General features: G+C 41.7%; 3 protein-coding genes across 8 annotated transcripts; 1 reads left to right on the forward strand and 2 right to left on the reverse strand.

Annotated features, from left to right (window-relative positions):
• The first annotated feature begins 674 nt into the window (after positions 1–674).
• On the forward strand, positions 675–2,728 carry LOC115158571 (regulator of G-protein signaling 21). The gene is made up of 5 exons (XM_029707681.1): positions 675–833; positions 942–1,037; positions 1,216–1,277; positions 1,536–1,702; positions 1,825–2,728. The coding sequence occupies exons 1-5, from the start codon at positions 745–747 to the stop codon at positions 2,017–2,019; spliced, it is 609 nt and encodes a 202-aa protein (XP_029563541.1). The 5' UTR covers positions 675–744; the 3' UTR covers positions 2,020–2,728.
• Positions 2,729–5,799: 3,071 nt separating this feature from the next.
• Positions 5,800–15,172, reverse strand: LOC115158570 (ubiquitin carboxyl-terminal hydrolase isozyme L5). Of its 2 annotated transcripts, XM_029707679.1 has the most exons (11): positions 14,954–15,172; positions 14,354–14,417; positions 13,323–13,428; positions 12,713–12,838; positions 12,525–12,586; positions 8,701–8,831; positions 7,960–8,023; positions 7,754–7,856; positions 6,777–6,890; positions 6,533–6,631; positions 5,800–6,309 (listed from the first exon to the last, which is right to left on the reverse strand). In XM_029707679.1, exons 1-11 carry the CDS (start codon positions 15,027–15,029, stop codon positions 6,265–6,267), a joined length of 990 nt encoding a protein of 329 aa, XP_029563539.1. In that variant the 5' UTR covers positions 15,030–15,172; the 3' UTR covers positions 5,800–6,264. The 2 variants fall into 2 exon arrangements, with proteins under 2 accessions (XP_029563539.1, XP_029563540.1); XM_029707680.1 differs by lacking the exons at positions 14,354–14,417; positions 14,954–15,172 and adding an exon at positions 13,816–14,035.
• Positions 15,173–15,391: 219 nt separating this feature from the next.
• On the reverse strand, positions 15,392–17,274 carry glrx2 (glutaredoxin 2). 5 transcript variants are annotated; one of them, XM_029707684.1, is made up of 4 exons: positions 17,250–17,274; positions 16,430–16,499; positions 16,178–16,354; positions 15,392–15,743 (listed from the first exon to the last, which is right to left on the reverse strand). In XM_029707684.1, exons 2-4 carry the CDS (start codon positions 16,496–16,498, stop codon positions 15,579–15,581), a joined length of 411 nt encoding a protein of 136 aa, XP_029563544.1. In that variant the 5' UTR covers position 16,499; positions 17,250–17,274; the 3' UTR covers positions 15,392–15,578. The 5 variants fall into 5 exon arrangements, with proteins under 5 accessions (XP_029563544.1, XP_029563545.1, XP_029563542.1 ...); XM_029707685.1 differs by lacking the exon at positions 17,250–17,274 and adding an exon at positions 17,204–17,223; XM_029707682.1 differs by lacking the exon at positions 17,250–17,274 and adding an exon at positions 17,036–17,213.
• Positions 17,275–22,430: the final 5,156 nt, after the last annotated feature.

Genomic DNA, 22,430 nt, shown 5'->3' on the forward strand with positions numbered 1-22,430 from the left:
GGGCCTATACTTGTGTTGTGAAGCGGATATTGCATCATGTTCAGTCCTCCACATTATCATACTTTCCATGCATTCTTTTCTTATGACATCTCCTACTGCTTGATTAGATCTGATTGGTTTAGTTAATCAAATATATGTTTGTCTCTACAACTGCTATTGGGTGGGGGTTGGGGGGATTTGAGACTTGCGCTTAGGAGCGAAATACATTTTTAATTGTATGAAGTGTATTACAGTAATTTCCTTTGATGTTGCTGTAACTTTTATCCTGAGACTTGGAGAGTTTCAGTTTAAGTGGATAGGAAAGACCCCAACTCAGAAAAGGCATCAAGGCCCCATGATGAACAAATGTTCATGTTGTCAAAACAAGGTATCCTCATCAGTCCTCTAAACTTTATTATAGTTTTGGAGGGCCTTGTTGTGCCTCTACGTCATTGGCTCACCGCCTCACCCTGAGTTAAACATGGAAGCACAAGCACTCTCAGTAGTGTAAACATTTACACTAAACAGCCAATCACATTCCCTAGCACTGCCTTTTTCTCCTTCAGGCTCTCACCATCAGCAGATGGGCTAGTCAACTGTTTACATAGAGTTGGCCAATCAGGTTCCAGATCTGTTACTCTAAGCCCACCTTTCTAGCATGACGATATCAGAGAGAAACTATAAAGTGCTCTGACTGCTCTAGAGGGAGGTCGATTAACTTGCTTGCTATAGTCAGGACTATATTCAGTGTTTCACCACAGAATCATGAGAGAGTGTGTTGTATCAGAAAGGGACATGGCGTGTACAGACTATATGAAGGAATCGGATTTCTCTATTGATACAAAAGGAATCAAGTAAGTTATTTAATGATTAATGTTTGTGTTATTAAAGCTGGTTGTTATGACATTGTTAAGCAATGATAGCAGTCACATTATCCTAACAGAAATTATTGCATTTTTCAGGAAGAGAAACTGGAGGACAAGGATATGCTATCTTTTGAAGATCACCTCTTCTTCTTCTTCTTCTTCTTCAAAATGCATGGCAGGAAGATCTTACAGGTGAGGCTCAGGGATTTGAATTATGTACTATTATGGAAGTAAATTAAGGACTATGTTAAGACTATTTTCTAATAATGATCCAACTTAATATGAATCACTATAAGCAGTATTTACTACTACTACCACAGTATGCTTCTTGTACATGTTGCTCTAATATGACTGTTCTCTCCTTCCTCAGGCCAACAGTGGAGGAAGTCAACCAATGGGCACAGTCACTTGACAAACTCCTGAGTCACAAATGTAAGTGCCACCCCCTGAGTGTTATAGCTCATATGATAACAGCATGATTGTATGAAACTGGCACAAAGGTCATTGGGTAACAATTTATACGAATTAAGTGAGTCAACTTGAAGTGAAGTACAGTTGTAACTTAACTGCACCCCTGATTGGTTGATATTTGACCCTTGACCTCAACTTAGCTTGAAGGCCTCTTTCACTGCTTGCTTTGACATTCCCTCTGTTCTCTCTCCCTCATTCCTTCCTCCTCCTGTCCTGCAGATGGAAAGGCAGCGTTTCAGATATTCCTGAAGTCAGAGTTCTGTGATGAGAACATAGAGTTCTGGATGGCCTGTGAGGAGTTCAGGACCATCACGTCTCTAGGGAAACTGTCATCGAGGGCCAGAAGCATCTATGAAGAGTTCATCCAGTGTGATGCTCCTAAAGAGGTGAGATTCTTTCACTACTGTCAGATGTGATTTGGGAAAAAAACAACTATCTAATGCCATTATGTGATCATTCTGATTGTACAAAGACTTACTGTGGTTCTTGTCTCTATGTTTGGCTGCAGATCAACCTGGACTACCAGACAAAGGATGCTATCATCCAGAGCCTGCGTCTGCCCAGCCTGACGTGTTTCCTGTCGGCCCAGAAGAAGGTGTTTAACCTGATAGAGAACAACTCGTACCCTCGCTTCATCCACTCTGAGCTCTACAAGGAACTGTGTGCCATCGCCAGGGGAGAGGGGAAATATCTCAAGTTTTAAGATTACTACTCGCAAGAATTGGCTATGTAGTCACGCATTACATGAAGTTGCACTGACACCATGAAGTTACATGGAATGTAAAACCATTTCACATTTGAGCCATGTGGTCATTGGCAATGCTGTAGCGCACTATTTATAAACAGTACTGTAGTGTAGGAAGTACAGTGAATATCTAGCTGTAAATAGCTTTGCCTTTACACTTGAAAAATGTTCATTCAACTGTGCATCCTTTTGCAGTCAGACAAAACAACACCAGGACCTTTGTGCACATGATTATGCAGATAAGATGTAAAGTTGTTTTGATATTGGCTCAAAATGGAATTGCTTATCCGGTTGTGATTGAATGCACTTTAGTCAGTTTCACCAAACACCAGTACCGGTAAATAACTGGCTACTAACTGTTTGCAATTGATTGTATATGATGCGCGCAAGTACTTTCTGGGACCAGTCATATAGGTTTACATTGGCAACTGTTTCGCTGGAGGGGTGAATGTTTTGCATTGCATAGAGGTGTTTACACTAAATATTGTAGCGGAAATGGTTTTAACCATTCCAATGAGTTCAGTTCATCATGGGTGAACTTGCTGTAAATAAAACAAATGACAGAGGTAAAGGTATGGTGGCAGCTGGACTGCAACACTATTGTTTTTCATTATTTATCATTTGTTAAATATATACATGTCAAATAAAATAATGTTGAATTCAGAAACAATGTATTTTCTAGTTACTGGGCACTGAAGGTTTTAACAGTGTTAGTAATGAGAAAAAGACTACAGATCCAACTGAAATAACAAACCATAATTTCAATATGACAGCGAATGACTGTCCATGACATGATAAACTATACGTTATACCTTACAACTTCCCAGCAGTAGGGCTACCTTGAGGCAGCTGAGGAAGGCAATGTTTTGGTGTAAAGAGATTACATATGAGGTCTCCCCAGTCTTCTCCCTTCCAGGCCTAATATTTACTCAACAAATTCAAACATCAAAGACATAAATACCGACATCAGATCAATTCCCTTTCTCACAACTCCTGGATGAAATCCATCTACTGTACTCTACCAGTAAAATAATGTCTGCAGAACATGTAATTCTGCTTCCATTGGAACAGTGTGTTCCCGCAGTGGGATGGGGCCATATTATTAAGAGGTTCCAGTAAGAATTGTTCTGTGGTCCACATGCAAACGAGAACATCATGACTGACGTAAGGCACTGTATCTCTGTACCGCTGAGGATGTGCAGACTTTGTGTCACTTTCCTGACATGACAGAGCGCTGTTAGTAAGGATGTGCATGAGCTCATAGTAAAAGCTGACACTGAGCAGACTGCCAGACACCTCTCCTCTCTGACAGCTGGCCTGTAGTACTAGGACCCATGGCTTGTGTTGATATTTCACAGTCCTGATATAGGACAATTTCTCTCCTAACACATCTCAACCCAAACAGCTCAAAAATAACTCCCTACACTCCTAACATGAAGGCATAATAAGACATCCATCTAACACATTAGTCCAAACAGACCAGAAACAACTGAATATGTTTCTTAGCAACGGGCTAATAGTTTTGCAAAAGGGCAGTTTCTCCCCCCACTAAACATCCAGTCAAAACTGTGCAAGAACTATCGGGGTGGATACTAATACACCACCACGAGAATCAGAAAACATATCGTTGCATGTCTTTCTACCTCTGAGTTTGTGCTTAAACTATATATGGACTCACCCATATCAGGAAAACAGAGTACTACAAAGTATGCTCTAACTGTGCAGAGATGTCAGTGACATAGCACTTAACACCTTAAAATAACATCTTAAAGCTCAGTTGGTATGTATTCCAAACATACACTATCTATTCATGACACATGCACGTGGCCTATTTTCAGGAAGTAAGTGTTCCTTCTATTCTTTTGGGTGGATTGCGAAACTTGCTTTATTTGCTCCTACAGTGGAACTGGGCAGGCCTGCAAACAGCAATTTCTACTCCAAGGAGTGCTTAGGTTCTTGTATACACAGAAAGGATACACATAGAAGAGGGTAAGTTGTAAACGTCAGGCTAAGTACAGTAAATTCAAACCCAGAAAGGCATGAGTAAAGCATCAGGCACATTATTTCTTAATTATTAGTACACATGGAGCCGTAAGATTGAAGAGGACTCCCAAGTTTCTTACAGTACTCAAAAGGTCAAGATTTCATTGTTTTTGCTAAATGTAGGCTGGCAACTTGAGAACAGAATCTACAGCACCCAACTAAAAGGAAACAAATAAATGTTCTAATCGTATCTATTGCAGAAAAACATAATTCCTCATAAGCATGCTTTAAACCATATATAAATACATGTTCATTGGCAGAACTTTAGTGTACTTTAAAGCTGTAGGCTACAGATCAGGCATACTAAAACCAAGTTACGAGTACTAAAAAATGAAATACAAATTTGGTCACAAAACATGGCTATCAGTGAAAAACAGGGGAAGGACAGTGTCTGTGTGCGTCTGGCTGTCTGCAAGTCATGGCCCTATGCAAGGCACAATCTGCAGAAGGTAAAAGGAGGAAATGACTGATGCAGAAAGCTATAGTCTGCCAGTGTTGTGGACATGGCTGACTACAACTAGCCAACTCTGCGTCAGAATTCTACATCGTTGTGTCAACCTAACGTCACATGGTCAAAACTCACTGCGCCAGCTAAGAGGTTCAGTAATGGTCCCTAAGGTGAAACATGACTAAACGTCCTGATCTAAAGAAATTTAACCTGATTTGGTATTCTTATTTTAGATTGAGTGGCACTTATCTAAAGGCAGTTGGATGTGACAACTGTTGCTTGTGTAAAGTCAATTATTGATAGGTGCAATACAGAGTTGCCTGTATATTTGTGACATCGTAGGCGGCTTAGTGATTAGACACAGGTTGACATTTGTCTTGACTCATGTCTGAGTGATTTCCTCTTAGACCAGCTGCAAAGTTAAAATTGGCTATAATATAAACATTTCATGAAAACAAGAATGAGCTTTTTGGTCTTAATTTAAGGTCAGGGTTAGGAGTGTGGTTAAGGTTAGGATTCAAATCTGATTTTATGACTGTGCCAGCTAGTGCCCACTGCAGAGCTGCCTCCAGAACAAGATCCATGACGAAAAATGCTAACCTGCTGATAAGACCAGCAGCAAAGGAATTTGGGGATCATACACCATGGGATAGAACATGATCTGTGACATTATTAGTATCCATAAAGTCATTAATGATGGGAGTTGAACACTATTAAACCTGCAAACTTACTTGCACACACACAAACTTGACCATGTGGACCTACACTATGACAGAATGCAATTAATCAAACTACAACACATTTTATTATGAAAATAAGACAGGTTCATTTAAACATATCTTTCCAGGCATACATTACAGCTTAGGGGTAGACGTGGGTGGGAGTCAACACAGTTCTTGTCTGTCCCACTGCCCGTGTGTTCATGTCTGTGGGGGGTGGGGGTCACATGATACAATGGTGGGGTAGGGGAATACAACGACTGATGAGTGTGAGTGTTAGTGCTGAGCGATTTGTGCTTTTTGAGGTTGGTTCGATTTCGGTTCAATTATAAAAAAGATAATCACAATTTTCGATTATTTTTTCCAACATTAAATGCATTATGAAATAAATATTTTTTATGGAAATTCCAAAGCCAAAAATAGTAAGCATTCAATTGCCAAAACATTAAAAATATTCCATTGTCTCTGTCAGGTCCACATTGGGTAGATATCAATAGAAAAATACTATGAAATAATACAATATTTCAGTTGTGTATATTACTAAGTTTTTATTTTATTACTTCATTATTCCTTAAAGTCATCATCTCATCTCATCTCAGCTCAGGCAGTAGCAGTCTGTAGCAGCCAGTAACGTTATCTATGTGCTCCCTATAATGTACTGTCTTTAGTATCATATTTAGCTAGCCTGCCTAAGTAGCCTATGATGCAGAGCTGTCTGATGAAATCATTTGACTAGTTCTTCAAAGTAGCTAAGGCATACTTTCACAAACTGTCTCTATCCCTCTTGTCGTTGTGGGTCTGTGTGTATCTAATTACCTTCAGACCAGCGTCCCACAGTTCTTGACTTGATTTCTACGTTGGGCTCACAAAAAAAAAAAAAGAACTAAATGGAATTAAAGTAATTAAACTGAAGTCGGTCAATTAGTTGTTTTATAACCCCCCCCCCCCAAAAAAACAAAATGTTGGTTAATCACTCAGCACTAGTGACTGTGTTCACTTGGCTTCCTGGACTTTTTTGGCACTCTGCTTCTCCTTTGCCTGTGGAAATGACATGCATTAGTTAATGCCAGTGAGCAGCTGTCTGTGAGAGGTAAATATCACCCTCTAGTGGATATAAGTTATAACACTGTACTTCAAAACAGTTAAAAAATACAAAGGTTTGCCATATATTGCATGTACCTTGTAGAGAACCTTCAACTACCATCATACAACAAAATTATACACACAAAATTCAAGTTTCTGCATCGGCTAGAGATCTCACCTTTTCCACCAAAGGTATCAACTGCTGGTATTCTGCCAGTGTCTTCAGCAGTTCCATGATGAAGGGTAGGTAGTTATGCTTTCGTCGGATGTTTTCGATCTATAACAAAGTAAAAATAATTATATTTAAGGCAAACATTAAAATGTGTAATAACCTCACTAAATGCTCTAATCATTGTTTTTGTTGGCTAAATGCCCATACCATTGTATTTGTCGGCTATTTGACCCATGGTCAGTGAACACACCTTGTATCGTTTGAGTTTCTGATTCTCCTCGTCAATCAGCAGCTGATACTTTGCAATTTCTGATTGGATCGAGCTGAGGAGGGTGCTGCTCTGGTCTGTGTCCATTGGCTCTTCCTGGGGGAAAAAAAAGAAGGGTGAGACTGTTTCCATTCGGTCAAATGTCCAACCAGATGTTTATTTTCCGGACAGATGTAAGATTTCCCGACCATAACAAATAGAAAACCATTTGAATGCCACCACATGTATGGTAGTGCTTTTTAGGAGTGCCCACTTGTCAATATATCTTTCCAAATGTCTGTGCCTCCATGCTTGATATAGTAGCTAGTTGACTAGCTAGCTTGATTTGTACAGTTGGCATTTTTAAGATATCTAATGCCTGGTCGAGCAGCTTAGAGGAAGAGAAGGAAAGCAAAAATCACTTCGTCTTAATACTCCTCCTTGGTGTAAATGTCTGTAAGGGGGATTAAATCTAGCAAAACATCAAAAACTAGCTAAACATTTCTCCTCTGCCTGCATACAGCAGTGTCTGACTGACTGGTGATGGGAAACTTTGCGTGATAGTACCATGATACCATTTTTTAAGTTTGTTAGCGAGAGTGCAAATTCAGGAGACGATAGAGTAGAGATGATACGATTGAAATACAACCTGACCCAAACTCCATGCATAGCAATGTGATTTATAGAGGATTTTATTTTTATCAGGATATTTTCTGCCAGGCTGCAATGTTTTTATTTTTTGGTTATCCATTAGCCGGCAATTACCGGCTAATGGAAAATGCTGGAATGAGACCAACGTTACTTACCGCAGTTAGACTACATCTTTCTTTCATCATTAGCAGCAATTTTAAAGGACTTGATAAATGACAGTGACATGGGTAGAAGTCTATCCATGGCCCTGGAGGGCTGGTAATTGAAAGGTCCTGGCCTGAAGGCTGCCCCATGGGCATCATGGGTAACAGTGACACCACTTACAGTACCTCTGCAAGCTGGATCTGCAGCTCCGCTATTTTCCTCTCATAAATCATCTTCCTGTCTGACACGATGGCCATCAGGTTGAAGCGGATCTCTCCTTCACTGTACCTGATAAGAGTGACGGAAGATACACGAGCAAGCATAAACACAAACAGCATCAATATGACACTATTCAATAGTGGTCAAAATGTAATGGATCCAAAATATTTACTTCTGTATTCTTTTCTCAATCACTGGCCGAACTGCGTTGATCCAATCGTCCTGGTTGCATACACCTGAAACACAAAACAAGAGGGGGTGAAACTATAAATAACGTTATTAAATAAATATACATTTCATGGTAGAGCAGTGACTAGACACATGCAAGCATGTATCCTACTTTTCCCAGTCATACAACCAAAGAGAAAAAATATATATATAAATGGCCAACAAGCATATAGTGTAGAATAGGGTTTGTCTGGTTCAAGACATCACTACCCACACTCCAAATTCACTAGAAAAAAACGCTAAATTGCCATCCAAACTAATCTGAAACGGCAGTTTATTTCAAATTCAGTTCTCTCTATTACTTGTAAAATGATGTAGGACAATAAAACAACTTTCTCTCTCTATAAATCTAAATACACTGAGTATACCAAACATTAGGAACACCTTCCTAAAACGGAGTCCCCCCCCCGCCCTTAATTTGTCAGGGCTTGGAATCTAAAATGTGTCGAAAGCATTCCACAGGAATGCTCGCCCATGTTGACTCCAAAGCTTCCCACAGTTGTGTCAAGTTAGCTGGATGTCTTTTGGGTGGTGGACCATTCTTGATCAACACAGGAAACGGTTGAGTATGAAAAACCCAATGATCAATAAAGGATGATAGTTTTCACCTGGTCAGTCTGTCATTGAAAGAGAAGGTGTTCTTAATGTTTTGTATACTCAGTGTATATGACCTGTATGTGCATACCGAGGTCGATGGGCCCTTCACGTAGTCCGTCCAGCTCATAGAGCCTGCCGTTGACAGGGACGTAACTCACAAAGTGGAATGCTTCCTCATCCTTCGCTGAAGACTTGGCGTCAAACTCAAACATCTGCTGCCTGAAAACAAAGAAACAATAAAATAAGATGGCAAAAATAAGAAATTGACAGTTATATCTCATTAGCAGAGCAACTAACATCGTATTAAAACCAAAGCCTTTTTTTCTCCCAAACTCTGCCTTTTGAAAAACTACATGCAAACAAAATGGCAGTTTGTCTGCTTATAGTGAAGCCTTTGATTTGTCTAGTGATGTCTGCGGTGAGACTATCATTCTCTGAAATGATTGTTTCAATTATGTTTCTAGAGATAATATCTCTCATCATTACTCAATGCCTAGGTTTACCTCTACTGTATTCACATCCTACCATACCTTTATCTATACATTATACCTTGAAGCTATTTTATCACCCCCAGAAACCTGCTCCTTTTACTCTCTGTTCCGGACGTCCTAGACGACCAATTCTCATAACTTTTAGCCGTACCCTTATCCTACTCCTCCGGCGATGTAGAGGTGAATCCAGGCCCTGCAGTGCCTAGCTCCACTCCTATTCCCCAGGCGCTCTCTTTTGATGACTTCTGTAACCGTAATAGCCTTGGTTTCATGCATGTTAACATTAGGAAGCCTCCTCCCTAAGTTTGTTTTATTCACTGCTTTAGCACACTCTGCCAACCCGGATGTCCTAGCCGTGTCTGAATCCTGGCTTAGGATGACCACCAAAAGCTCTGAAAATTCCATCCCTAACTACAACTTTTTCAGACAAGATAGAACGGCCAAAGGGGGCAGTGTTGCAATCTACTGCAGAGAGCCTGCAGAGGTCTGTCCTACTATCCAGGTCTGTACCCAAACAATTTGAACTTCTACTTTTAAAAATCCACCTCTCTAAAAACAACTCTCACCGTTGCCGCTTGCTATAGACCACCCTCTGCCCCCAGCTGAGCTCTGGACACCATAGGTGAACTGAATGCCCCCCCATCTATCTTCAGAGCTCATGCTGGGACATGCTTAACACCCCAGCCATCCTACAATCTAAGCTTGATGCACTCAATCTCACACAAATTATCAATGAACCTACCAGGTACCACCCCAAAGCCGTAAACACGGGCACCCTCATAGATATCATCCTAACCAACTTGCCCTCGAAATACACTGCTGTTTTCAACTAAGATCTCAGCAATCACTGCCTCATTGCCTGCATCCGTAATGGGTCAGCGGTCAAACGACCTCCACTCATCACTGTCAAACGCTCCCTGAAACACTTCAGCGAGCAAGCCTTTCTAATCGACCTGGCCCAGGTATCCTGGAAGGATATTGACCTCATCCCTTCAGTAGAGGATGCCTGGTTTTTTTTTTTTAATGCCTTCCTCACCATCTTAAATAAGCATGCCCCATTCAAGAAATTTAGAACCAGGAACAGATATAGCCCTTGGTTCTCTCCAGACCTGACTGCCCTTAACCAACACAAAAATATCCTGTGGCGTTCTGCATTAGCATCGAACAGCCCCCGTGATATGCAACTTTTCAGGGAAGTTAGAAACCAATATACACAGGCAGTTAGAAAAGCCAAGGCTAGCTTTTTCAAGCAGAAATTTGCTTCCTGCAACACAAACTCAAAAAAGCTCTGGGACACTGTAAAGTCCTTGGAGAATAAGAGCACCTCCTCCCAGCTGCCCACTGCACTGAGGATAGGACACTGTCACCACCGATAAATCCACTATAATTGAGAATTTCAATAAGCATTTTTCTACGGCTGGCCATGCTTTCCACCTGGCTACCCCTACCCCGGTCAACAGCACTGCACCCCCCCACAGCAACTCGCCCAAGCCTTCCCTATTTCTCCCAAATCCAGTCAGCTGATGTTCTGAAAGAGCTGCAAAATGTGGACCCCTACAAATCAGCCAGGCTAGACAATCTGGACCCTTCCTTTCTAAAATTATCTGCCGAAATTGTTGCAACCCCTATTACTAGCCTGTTCAACCCCTCTTTCGTGGTGTGAGATTCCCAAAGACTGGAAAGCAGCTGCGGTCATCCCCCTCTTCAAAGGGGGGGACACTCTTGACCCAAACTGCTACAGACCTATATCTATCCTACCCTGCCTTTCTAAAGTCTTCGAAAGCCAAGTCAACAAACAGATTACCGACCATTTCGAATCCCACCGCACCTTCTCCGCTATGCAATCTGGTTTCAGAGCTGGTCATGGGTGCACCTCAGCCACGCTCAAGGTCCTAAACGATATCTTAACCGCCATCGATAAGAAACAATACTGTGCAGCCATATTCATTGACCTGGCCAAGGCTTTCGACTCTGTCAATCACCACATCCTCATCGGCAGACTCAATAGCCTTGGTATCTCAAATTATTTCCTCGCCTGGTTCACCAACTACTTCTCTGATAGAGTTCAGTGTGTCAAATCGGAGGGCCTGTTGTCCGGGCCTCTGGCAGTCTACGGGGGTGCCACAGGGTTCAAATCTTGGGCAGACTCTTTTCTCTGTATACATCAATGATGTCGCTCTTGCTGCTGGTGAGTCTCTGATCCACCTCTACACAGACGACACCATTCTGTATACTTCTGGCCCTTCTTTGGACACTTAACTACCCTCCAGACGAGCTTCAATGCCATACAACTCTCCTTCCGTGGCCTACAACTGCTCTTAAATACAAGTAATGCTAAATGCATGCTCTTCAACCGATCGCTGCCTGCACCTGCCCGACCGTCCAGCATCACTACTCTGGACGGTTCTGACTTAGAATATGTGGACAACTACAAATACCTAGGTGTCTGGTTAGACTGTAAACTCTCCTTCCAGACTGACATCAAACAGCTCCAATCCAAAATTAAATCTAGAATTGGCTTCCTATTTCACAACAAAGCAGCTTTCACTCATGCTGCCAAACATACCCTGGTAAAACTGACCATCCTACCGATCCTCGATTTCGGCAATGTCATTTACAAAATAGCCTCCAATACCCTACTCAATAAACTGGATGCAGTCTATCACAGTGCCATCCGTTTTGTCACCAAAGCCGCATATACTACCCACCACTGTGACCTGTACGCTCTCGTTGGCTGGCCCTCGCTTCATACTCGTCGCCAAACCCACTGGCTCCAGGTCATCTACAAGACCCTGCTAGGTAAAGTTCCCCCTTATCTCAGCTCGCTGGTCACCATAGCAGCACCCACCTGTAGCACGCGCTCCAGCAGGTATATCTCTCTGGTCACCCCCAAAGCCAATTCCTCCTTCAGCCGCCTCTCCTTCCAGTTCTCTGCTGCCAATGACTGGAACGAACTACAAAAAATCTCTAAAACTGGAAACACTTATCTCCCTCACTAGCTTTAAGCACCAGCTGTCAGAGCAGCTCACAGATCACTGCACATAGCCCATCTATAATTTAGCCGAAACAACTACCTCTTCCCCTACTGTAATTATTTAATTTAATTATGCACCCCATTATTTCTACTTTGCACTTTCTTCCACTGCAAATCTACCTTTCCAGTGTTTTACTTGCTATATTGTATTTACTTCGCCACCATGGCCTTTTTTGCCTTTACCTCCCCTCATTTGCTCACTTTGTATATAGACTTATTTTTCTACTATATTATTGACTGTATGTTTGTTTTACTCCATGTGTAACTTTGTGTTGTTGTGTGTGTCAAACTGCTTGCTTTATCTTGGCCAGGTCACAATTGTAAATGATAACTGCCTACCTGGTTAAATAAAGGTCTAAAAAAATAAAAAAGTAAAAGCCAACTCACCTGGCAAAGCCGTTGTGAACTTGTCGAATAACTTCAGAGTTGCTGAGAGCCAGACCTTTCATCTTTATAGAAGAGAATATCATCAATGTGTGGGTGTTATGCACATCCCAAGGACAAAACACAGACTGACAATAAAGAAAGAACAGCCTGCACAAAGTAAACGCTAACCAGAATCATGCACAACTTACAGCAGCATCGAAGCTGAGTGAGAATTCTCTGAACTCTGTGAGTGTCTCTCCCAGCAGCATGTCAGAGTGAGTGCAGTTTAGCAGCACACTCACAATGGCCTGGGTAGCACATGCATTATTTATCACCTGAAACAACACACAGACATTAGACATATGAGATCCTGCCAGATGCTCTTAACCAGAGTGACTTATTTTTTTATTAACTTGGCAATACAGTGAAAAACAAATTCTTATTTACAATGACGGGCTACCCCGGCCAAACCCTCCCCTAACCCGGACGACGCTGGGCCAATTGTGCGCAGCCCTACGGGACTCCCAATCACGGCTGGTTGTGATACAGCCCAGGATCGAACCCGGGTCTGTAGCGACGCCTCTAGCGCTGCGATGCAGTGCCGTAGACCACCGCACCACTCAGGATCCCAAATGCAGTCAATACATTTAACACATTTACTGCAAGTAGACTTCTCTTCTGCTATCAGCAGAATCAGTGCCAGGAAGAAAGTGACTTCTGAAAACACTTCTGAGGATTTTGAAAATGTGCAAACTCTGCAATACATACAATGAATATATAATTCCCCCCTTGTCAAAGATGTCTAACCAAACCATGTACCTGCTTGGCAAAGAAGATGTTATCAAGTCTTGAATCCTGAACGATAGAGCCTGCTGGTGCCTCACCTGGCTGCCACTTGAACAGGAAGATCAACCCATGAACTGGTCTGGAGGAAGAAAGAGAAGCCTAGTTGCTAACACACTTTTGTACATTGCGCTGTAACTTACTATTCGACCTAATTTTAGCGACCCAAAAAACGGAATACTTCCAGGTCAACTGTAATTTGACAAAAAGCACAATTTCTCCACTTTCCAGCAAAATCAATGACGAAACCTTCATACTGCCCGTCTCTGCATGATTGAAGAAAGCAATGAGCTCCGTCGATGTTTTAAAAAAAAATGGCGGGTAGGGAAGCGAAACCTACTGCATGATAGGGAAAGGGGTAGATAAGCCATGTAGGGAAAAAAAAAATTTCATTCAATCTGTCCAATTTATCACCTCTAAAATGTAACTAAAAAACTATAAAGAGTTTATATAATGTGTCATTACATACCTATTTGAAGGTTAGTGTCGAATTTGAATCAGGTTTTTAGGGCGGCGCTAAAGTTATCTTCAGAAGTAAACAGCGGCTGCCGCGGCTTTTGAGATTCATGATGGCTTGCAGTGATAATGCAAAAATACATTCTGTTGTACAATTGACTAGGTATCCCCGTCACCCTGTCCCTTTCTTGTTTTTAATCTGCGAGAGAAGCGCTGCTCCTGGTGGAGAGAGGCTGTACGACACAGAATGAGTTGCATTATGCGTGATGTACAGCACGTCATGACAGGTCACAATTTAACGTACAGCGTCAGAGGGGTCCGTTTTTTCTACTTTTCTCCAATACTATCGGGCTATTACCATGTCAATCAACGCATGAATAGAAACGTAGTTCACACCCCAAGATTGACGCCAACAGTCCCATTAGTTTTCATTGCAGCCTCGTTTGAATGGGTTGCGCAAATTTGTACGGATTGGGGTTAATCAACAGCATCACAGCAATATTATGCATTTGTGAAGTGTTTCGAAGCAAAGAGATTAGGGCATGGCTTACTTCAGGTTTTCAAAGTTCTCTGGTTCCATACTCCATATTTCTTCCACCTGAGCTCCTTTACAACCTGGGTTAGTAGAAAGGGGAAATCTGTGTTAGTTACTATGATAATTTAAAGCAATAGCTAACTAACTATACGGATAGTGGACAGAACACTAGCTATTCAATCTAACTAGTCGAGACATTTGAATTCGCAGAAGATTGCATCAACTATGACCAGTTTAACTAGTTAGGCCTTGATGTGTACAATATTCAACTGGATAAGCATGCAGTAAAAATGTCAGCTTTTAAAGGAATTTCATTAGTCAGCTAGTTAACCCAGTACAGAGCCAGTGGGTGTCATGCTATCATGCTAATGCTCTCACATCATGCTTAGCTACCACGCTGGAAAAAACGCTAGCACGTGAGCTGTAGCAGATAGCTAGATGGTGTTCAATCTGATTCACAAATAGCTGTTTATGAAATTTGCTGCACTGCAAACTAACACTACGGTCACAAAGGATGTGCGTAGCCAAGGCTACTTAATTAGCTCAGACTTTGCTATGGCTTGTTGGCAATCTTGCTAGAAAGTACTAGTAGCATGCTAGCATATAGCACACTCACCAAAGCCTTTGATCAATTCTGTGAAAACCCCAGGATCACTTTCCATAAGACACCATTCTCCTGCGCTTCCAGCCATTTTTATTTGTTTCAAGAACTGTAGTTGTATTGCAGTAGACAAGCTTATATCTGTAGTGGCTAGTAAAATGAATCAATCCGCTGCGTACGTTGTGTTCAAGCAAAATCTCCCGGCATGTCTTTCAACAGGAATCGTGTGCAAACCGCGAAAGGGGGGGCTGTCTGTGCAGATTGTCATCATAGGCCTACATTTTTTCTACATACTATATATAGTTGTCATTTCAAATGTTGCCACAACGTTATTTCGCTAAAAATAACATTGTTTTTATTATGAAGCACTACCATAATTTTAACGAGTGTATCATGTTAAACCAGTTAATGTATTTCTTATTTCACAAGCATGCAAATAATTAGGCACAGTCCTCCCTTGAAAAGATTGGAGTTTAATTCATTAAAATACTGTACATTCCCTGAATGTAGACGAAGAGTGACAATAACAAGTGTGCATCTTGGTAAATAAACCACATAGAACCCATATAATGTATCACACAAAGTCGAAGAAACATTAAATAAACACAGGATAAATTACAGTGAGAATTAGAACGGTTAGTCATTTGGTGGACTCAAACTGTCCGCTGCCCGAGCCTTCAGAGTTAGTTTTCACGCAGCACGGGGCACATTGTTCTATCAGAGGCAGCAGCTTTCCCTTCTGGTGTAGCTCCTTTGTGTCAGAGCCTCCTCCAATGCAGTTTCCATTGATGAAGACCCTCGGAACCTGTAACCACAAGTAATCCCATTAAAAATAACACTAAATGGTGCTTATTAAACTAGAGTTCAGTTAAGCTGTTCTCTGTGTGCATATTAATAAGAACAATGTCCCTACTGGTTGGGTACCAGTTGTTTTAACTTAGTGCTATTGCTATCAACAACAAGATAGCAACATAGTCAGGTCAAATGTCAGAATCACCAGTAGAATCAGATCCATACTGTACATCTATGTAGCATACATATTGTATTTAGGGTAAAACATGAACAGTACTCAATCAACAACCTACTTTTCACTTTGAGGGTTATAGAGAATTGTCTATTATACTAAAGCTAAGGTGGCATATGTGATATATAATGCGATACGTAATTCAGCACATAGCAATGTAAAACGGCATGGAGAATGCAAATTGGTCATGATATAAACATGAGGTTGTTACATACTGTTCTGGCACCGGTCATCTGCGCCAAGGCCTCTTGTAGTCGTCTTCCATCATTGTGTTCATCCAGCTCTATCACCTTGTATGTAGCACCAATTTCATTGAATACATTCTTGGCCATTTTGCAATATGGACAAGTGGTCTTGGAAAATATGACAATGCAGTTATGAGACACCACCTCCTGAAGAGAAGAAAATCAAATGTCAGACCAAGTCACCAACACACACAGAATCATGAGATAAATGTTAAATCTTACCTGTAGAAACTGACCACACGCTGCTGTGCTTGACAGACCACTTGAGCTGAAGGATGTGAAATTCCCCATCCTGAAAGGACACACACAGGTTGTCAACTAGCCAACGTTGTCAGTAAATAGATAACTTGCTAGCTAAAGCACTGATACAGACATGCACCAACCCATCAATGAAAATATTGTAGCAATAACCTTAAACATTTCAAGGCGTGTGCAGAAGAGATTATCCCCATTATCAGTGATAATAGAACAATCAAACAGGTGAGACTCAGTTTGTATTGTGTGTCCATTCTGAGGTAAACTAGCTGTCTGTAGCGTTAGCTAGCAACCCGTCGAACATTCACAGCAAGGCACTGGCTAATCTGAAGGATTAGTTTGCGGTGGGATAAGGATTGTCGCAACCATCAATTAACGTTAACTACCCATCTTCACGAGACTCGTAAACATTAGCATGCTGGTCACATTTGATTCGCTAGCTTTCAAGTTTCGCCGTCCACATATATTACGATAGTTTAAAATGAATAACACATGGCTGTCAACATACATTATATTATACTGACAGTATTATTTAATATTGGCATTTCAATGTTAACTAGCAGGGAAAGTGACCTTCGGCAACCGTTCCATACGAATCTGGACAGGAGTCCTCCTCGCGCTAACATCATTAGCAAAGAGAAAGCAAATAACATAGAATCAACCTGTTGGCCGAGGTGGAACATGCGGTTCATATACACTCAGTAGTGTAGAAAAACATTAGCGTTTCTGTGTGACCACTACCTCCATTTGCTCTGTTTGCGATGTACAATTGGCCGCACATGCTTACCTTGACTACCGGAAGTACATTATTATACAAGAGGGGTGGGTCAAAGATATTTATAACTAACCCAAGAAAGTTCAGCTGTGTCAGTTACAGTGGGAGCAAATGAAGCGTAGTGGGCAGAACAAGCAAGGAGGTGGGCAAAGCCAACCACAAACTATCGAGATCCTATTGGTGCGTTGTAGCATGTATTTGTATATTTCTGTTAGGGAACGCCTCTGTGCGTATGCACAAATTCGATTAGACTTTGCGCTCCTTCTAAAAAACGCAATTATTTAACAAACTTTGGCAAACCGTCAAGTCTCTACAAATTAGTGCACTGTTTTCGTTACATATTTTAGGTTTGGGAACAGAAAAGTGTATTGAGATCAGATGTTTCATCGATGACAAAATTAGCAGAATGTCGGCCCAGTTTCACCTAGTTCCATCCTCTCCATTACCTGCGACTGGACTTCCTCTCACTACCATATTTGGTGGTGAGAAAACGTTATTTTTCTTCTTCTTCTTTGAGATTGGGTTGGCAGATCGCATCCAACTTTTAATGTGCATACACCGCCACCTACTGGAGTGTGAGGCCAGTCACGGCCTACTTAAATTCAATTCTCATGAGTCCTGTTCCTCTAAGAAAGTGAAACAGAGCCCTAAACACCACTTCCCTCCCCCTCCCCCACTACACTACCCAAACCCCAACCCTGTCCAGCCTTTCTAACATTTTCACGCAATCTCCTTAGAGATTAATGGCGCCGGATGAGATGCCTGCCGTTTTACGGGCTCCTAACCAACTGTGCTATTTTGTAAAAAAAAATCTTGCATTGTTTGTAAGTCATTTTGTACATAATGATGCTACTGTCTCTTATGACCGAAAAGAGCTTCTTGACATCAGAAAAGCGATTACTCACCTCAAACTGGATGAAGATTTTTTTCTTTAATAAGTCTGACGTGAAGGATATACTGCTTTGTCGAGACAAGGCCCAAATCCCAGTCATCAGCGTGAAGAAAATTTGGAGAAAGTGGGGGAGGAGGGTGGGGTACCTTGTAAGAATTCGCTGACGAGTAGGTAAACCACCACTACCCTCTGTATTATTGGCCAATGTGCAATCATTGGAAAACAAACTGGACAATCTACAGTTAAGACTATCCTACCAACGGGACATTAAAAACTGTAATATCTTATGTTTCACCAAGACTTGGCTGAACGACAACACGGATAATATAGAGCTGGCTGGCTTCTCTGTGTTTCGGCAGGACAGAGCAGCTACGTCTGGTAAGACGAGGGGCGGGGGTGTGTGTCTATTTGTCAGTAACTGCTGGTGCGCGATGCCTAATTTTAAAGAATTTTCGAGGTATTGCTTGCCTGAGGTAGAATACCTCATGATAGTGTGGTCTACAGCCTATCTAACAAGAGAGTTCTCATCTATATTATCTGTAGACGTCTATTTTACGACCACAAACCGATGTTGGCACTAAGACCGCACACAACGAGCTGTATAATGCCATAAGCAAACAAGAAAATGCTCCTCCAGAAGTGGCGCTCTTAGTGGCCGGGGACTTTAATGCAGGAAAACTTAAATCAGTTTTACCTAATTTCTACCAGCATGTCACATGTGCAACCAGAGGGGAAAAAACTCTAGACCACCTTTACTTCACACACAGAGACGCATACAAAGTTCTCCCTCACCCTCCATTTGTCAAATCTGACCATGATGACTCACTCAATATGGAAGTGGTCAGATGACGTGGATGCTACGCTACAGGACTGTTTTGCTAGCACAGACTGGAATATTTTCCGGGATTCATCCATAGGCATTGAGGAATATATCACCTCAGTCACCGTCTTCATCAATAAGTGCACCAATGACGCTATCCCCGCAGTAACCGTGCGTATATTTCCCAACCAGAAGCCATGGATTACAGGCAACATCCGCACCAAGATAATAGCTAGAGCTGCCGCTTTCAAAGAGCGGGACACTAATCCAGATGCTTATAAGAAATCTTGCTATGCTTTTTTGCAGTATTGGTTAGAGCCTGTAAGTAAGCATTTCACTGTAAGGTCTCCACCTGTTGTATTCAGCGCACGTGACAAATAAACTTTGATTTGATTTAATTTGATATGCTGTTTATGCTCGCTTCAAGGGAAGCTACATTGAAACATGCATGAGAGCACCAGCTATTCCGGATGACTGTGTGATCACGCTCTCCATAGCCGATGTGAGCAAGAACTTTAAACAGGTCAACATTCACAAAGCCGCTGGGCCAGATGGATTACAAGGATTTGTACTCAAAGGATGCGCAGACCAACTGGCAAGTGTCTTCACTGACATTTTCAACATCTCCCTGGCCGAGTCTATAATACCTACATGTTTCAAACATACCACCATAGTCCCTGTGCCAAATAAAATGAAGGTAACCTGCCTAAATGATTACCGCCCCGTAGCACTCACGTCAGTAGTCATGAAGTGTTTTGAAAGGCTGGTCATGGCTCACATCGAAACCATCATGCCAGAAACCCTAGAACCACTCCAATTCACATACCGCCCCAACAGATCCACAGATGACGCCATCTCAATCGCACTCCACACTGCCCTTTCCCACCTTGGCAAAAGAACACCTATGTGAGAATGCTGTTCATTGATTACAGCTCAGCGTTCAACACCATAGTGCCTACAAAGCTCATCACTAAGCTAAGGACCCTGGGACAAAGCGCCTCCCTCTGCAACTGGATCCTGGATTTCCCGCAAAACACCAGTCTCAACGTCAACAGTGAAGAGGCGACTCCGGAATGCTGGCCTTCTAGGCAGAGTTGCAAAGAAAATGCCATATCTCAGACTGGCCAATAAAAATAAAAGATTAAGATGGGCAAAAGAACACAGACACTGGACAGAGGAACTCTGCCTAGAAGGCCAGCATCCCGGAGTCGCCTCTTCACTGTTGACGTTGGGACTGGTGTTTTGCGGGTACTATTTAATGAAGCTGCCAGTTGAGGACTTGTGAGGCATCTGTTTCTCAAACTAGACACTCTAATGTACTTGTCCTCTTGCTCAGTTGTGCACCGGGTTCTCCCACTCCTCTTTCTATTCTGGTTAGAGTCAGTTTGCGCTGTTCTGTGGAGGGAGTAGTGCACAGCGTTGTACGAGATCTTCAGTTTCTTGGAAATTTCTCGCATGGAATAGCCTTCATTTCTCAGAACAAGAATAGACTGACAAGTTTCAGAAGAAAGTTTTTAGTTTCTGGCCATTTTAAGCCTGTAATCGAACCCACAAATGCTGATGCTCCAGATACTCAACTAGTATAAAGGCCAGTTTTATTGCTTCTTTAATCAGAATGAAAGTTTTCAGCTGTGCTAACATAATTGCAAAAGGGTTTTCTAATGATCAATTAGCCTTTTAAAATGATAAACTTGGATTAGCTAACACAACGTGCCATTAGAACACAGGAGTGATGGTTGCTGATAATGTAGATATTCCATAAAAAATCTGCTGTTTCCAGCTACAATAGCCATTTACAACATTAACAATGTCTACACTGTATTTCTGATCAATTTGATGTTATTTTAATGGACCAAAAAAATAGCTTTTCTTTCAAAAACAAGGACATTTCTAAGTGACCCCAAACTTTTGAACGGTAGTGTATATACTAGGCAGTGTCAAAGAAAGGCCCAAAAAATTGTCAAAGACTCCAGTCACCCAAGTTGTTCGTTCTCTCTGCTTCCGCATGGCAAGCAGTACCGGAGCACCAAGTCTAGGACCAAAAGGCTCTTTAACATCTTCTACCCCCAAGCCATATGACTGCTGAACAACTAGTCAAATGGCCACCCAGACTATTTACATTGACCCCCCCGCTGCTACTCAATGTTTATTATCTATGCATAGTCACTTTACAAATTACCTCGACTAACCTGTACATTGACTCGGTACCGGTACTCCCTGTATATTGCCTCGTTATTGTTATGTACATTTCTTGTGTTACTTTTTGATTGATTAGATTTTACTTTAGTTTATTTAGTAAATATTTTATTAACTCTATTTCGTGAACTACGTTGTTGGTTAAGGTCTTGTAAGTCTTGTAATTAAGCATGTTGTATTCGGCGCATGTGATAAATAAAATTAGATTTGATTTATCTATGTCATACAGTTCACAAAATATCAACACATGCTCCACAGTTTCCTCCACTAAACACTCATCACGCAGATCTCTTTCATGTCTCCCTATCATTCACAACTTGGCATTCAAACCTGTGTGCCCTAACAGGATTCTACTCTACACAAATTAATCTCTCCTACATTCCATACTCCCTGCCTCATCCTTAACTGACCGGTACACATGATAAAATTGCCTCCCCTTACTACTAGCATCCCACTCCCTTTGCCAAAGATCGAGCCCTTTCTCCCGGATCAAGGACTTGAGTTCCCTGCGGCCCAACAGGACCTGAATATCTACCCCCTCTCTTCTCACAGCACTCTTAGCCACCACCTCAGCCTTCTCACTACCCTCCACACCCACATGGACGGGAACCTAGCAAAAGCTTACCACCATTCCCATCCTCTCCAATCCTATTAACATCACCTCCACAAACAAGTCTCCCCTATCCGACTTGCCAGTCTTCACACTACTCAACACTGCAGCTGAATCAGAGCAGATCACCACTCTGAGTGGTTTCACCTCCTCCACCCATCTAAAACCTATAATCTTTGTCGTCAACTCGGCTGCATACACTGACACATAATCAGTTAACCGCTTAGATACTCTAACATTGAAATCTGGGATATACACCCCTGCCCCCACCCTACCACTGACTGGATCCTTTGAACCATCTGTATACAGTGCATTCTGAAAGTATTCAGACCCCTTCCCTTTTTCCACATTTTGTTACAGCCTTATTCTAAAATGTATTCAATTATTTTTTTTCCCTCATCAGTCTACACATAATACATAATGTTTAGCAAATTTGTAAAAAATAAAAAACAGAAATACCTTATTTACATAAGTATTCAGACCCTTTGCTATGAGATTCGAAATTGAGTTCAGGTGCATCCTGTTTCCATTGATCATCCTTGAGATTTTTCTACAACTTGATTGAAGTCCACCTGTGGTAAATTCAATTGATTGGACAGGATTTGGAAAGGTACACACCTGTCTGTATAATGTCCCACAGTTGACAGTGCATGTCAGAGCAAAAACCAAGCCATG

The sequence above is a fragment of the Salmo trutta genome, chromosome 22, assembly GCF_901001165.1.
Source record: "Salmo trutta chromosome 22, fSalTru1.1, whole genome shotgun sequence".
Lineage (NCBI taxonomy): Eukaryota > Metazoa > Chordata > Actinopteri > Salmoniformes > Salmonidae > Salmo > Salmo trutta.

Excerpts from the sequence above, each read along its gene's own strand:
- LOC115158570 (XM_029707679.1), bottom strand. The coding sequence starts at position 15,029 with ATGGCTGGAAGCGCAGGAGAATGGTGTCTTATGGAAAGTGATCCTGGG. Across the intron at positions 14,418-14,953 it reads AGAATTGATCAAAGGCTTTG|GTTGTAAAGGAGCTCAGGTG; the intron begins GTGAGTGTGCTA and ends CTACTAACCCAG. Across the intron at positions 7,857-7,959 it reads ATTGAGAAAAGAATACAGAA|GTACAGTGAAGGAGAGATCC; the intron begins GTAAATATTTTG and ends CACTCTTATCAG.
- LOC115158571 (XM_029707681.1), top strand. The coding sequence starts at position 745 with ATGAGAGAGTGTGTTGTATCAGAAAGGGACATGGCGTGTACAGACTAT. Across the intron at positions 1,038-1,215 it reads ATGGCAGGAAGATCTTACAG|GCCAACAGTGGAGGAAGTCA; the intron begins GTGAGGCTCAGG and ends CTCCTTCCTCAG. Across the intron at positions 1,278-1,535 it reads CAAACTCCTGAGTCACAAAT|ATGGAAAGGCAGCGTTTCAG; the intron begins GTAAGTGCCACC and ends CCTGTCCTGCAG.
- glrx2 (XM_029707682.1), bottom strand. The coding sequence starts at position 17,154 with ATGAACCGCATGTTCCACCTCGGCCAACAGGTTGATTCTATGTTATTT. Across the intron at positions 16,355-16,429 it reads CGTGTGGTCAGTTTCTACAG|GAGGTGGTGTCTCATAACTG; the intron begins GTAAGATTTAAC and ends TCTTCTCTTCAG. Across the intron at positions 15,744-16,177 it reads AGATGACCGGTGCCAGAACA|GTTCCGAGGGTCTTCATCAA; the intron begins GTATGTAACAAC and ends TTGTGGTTACAG.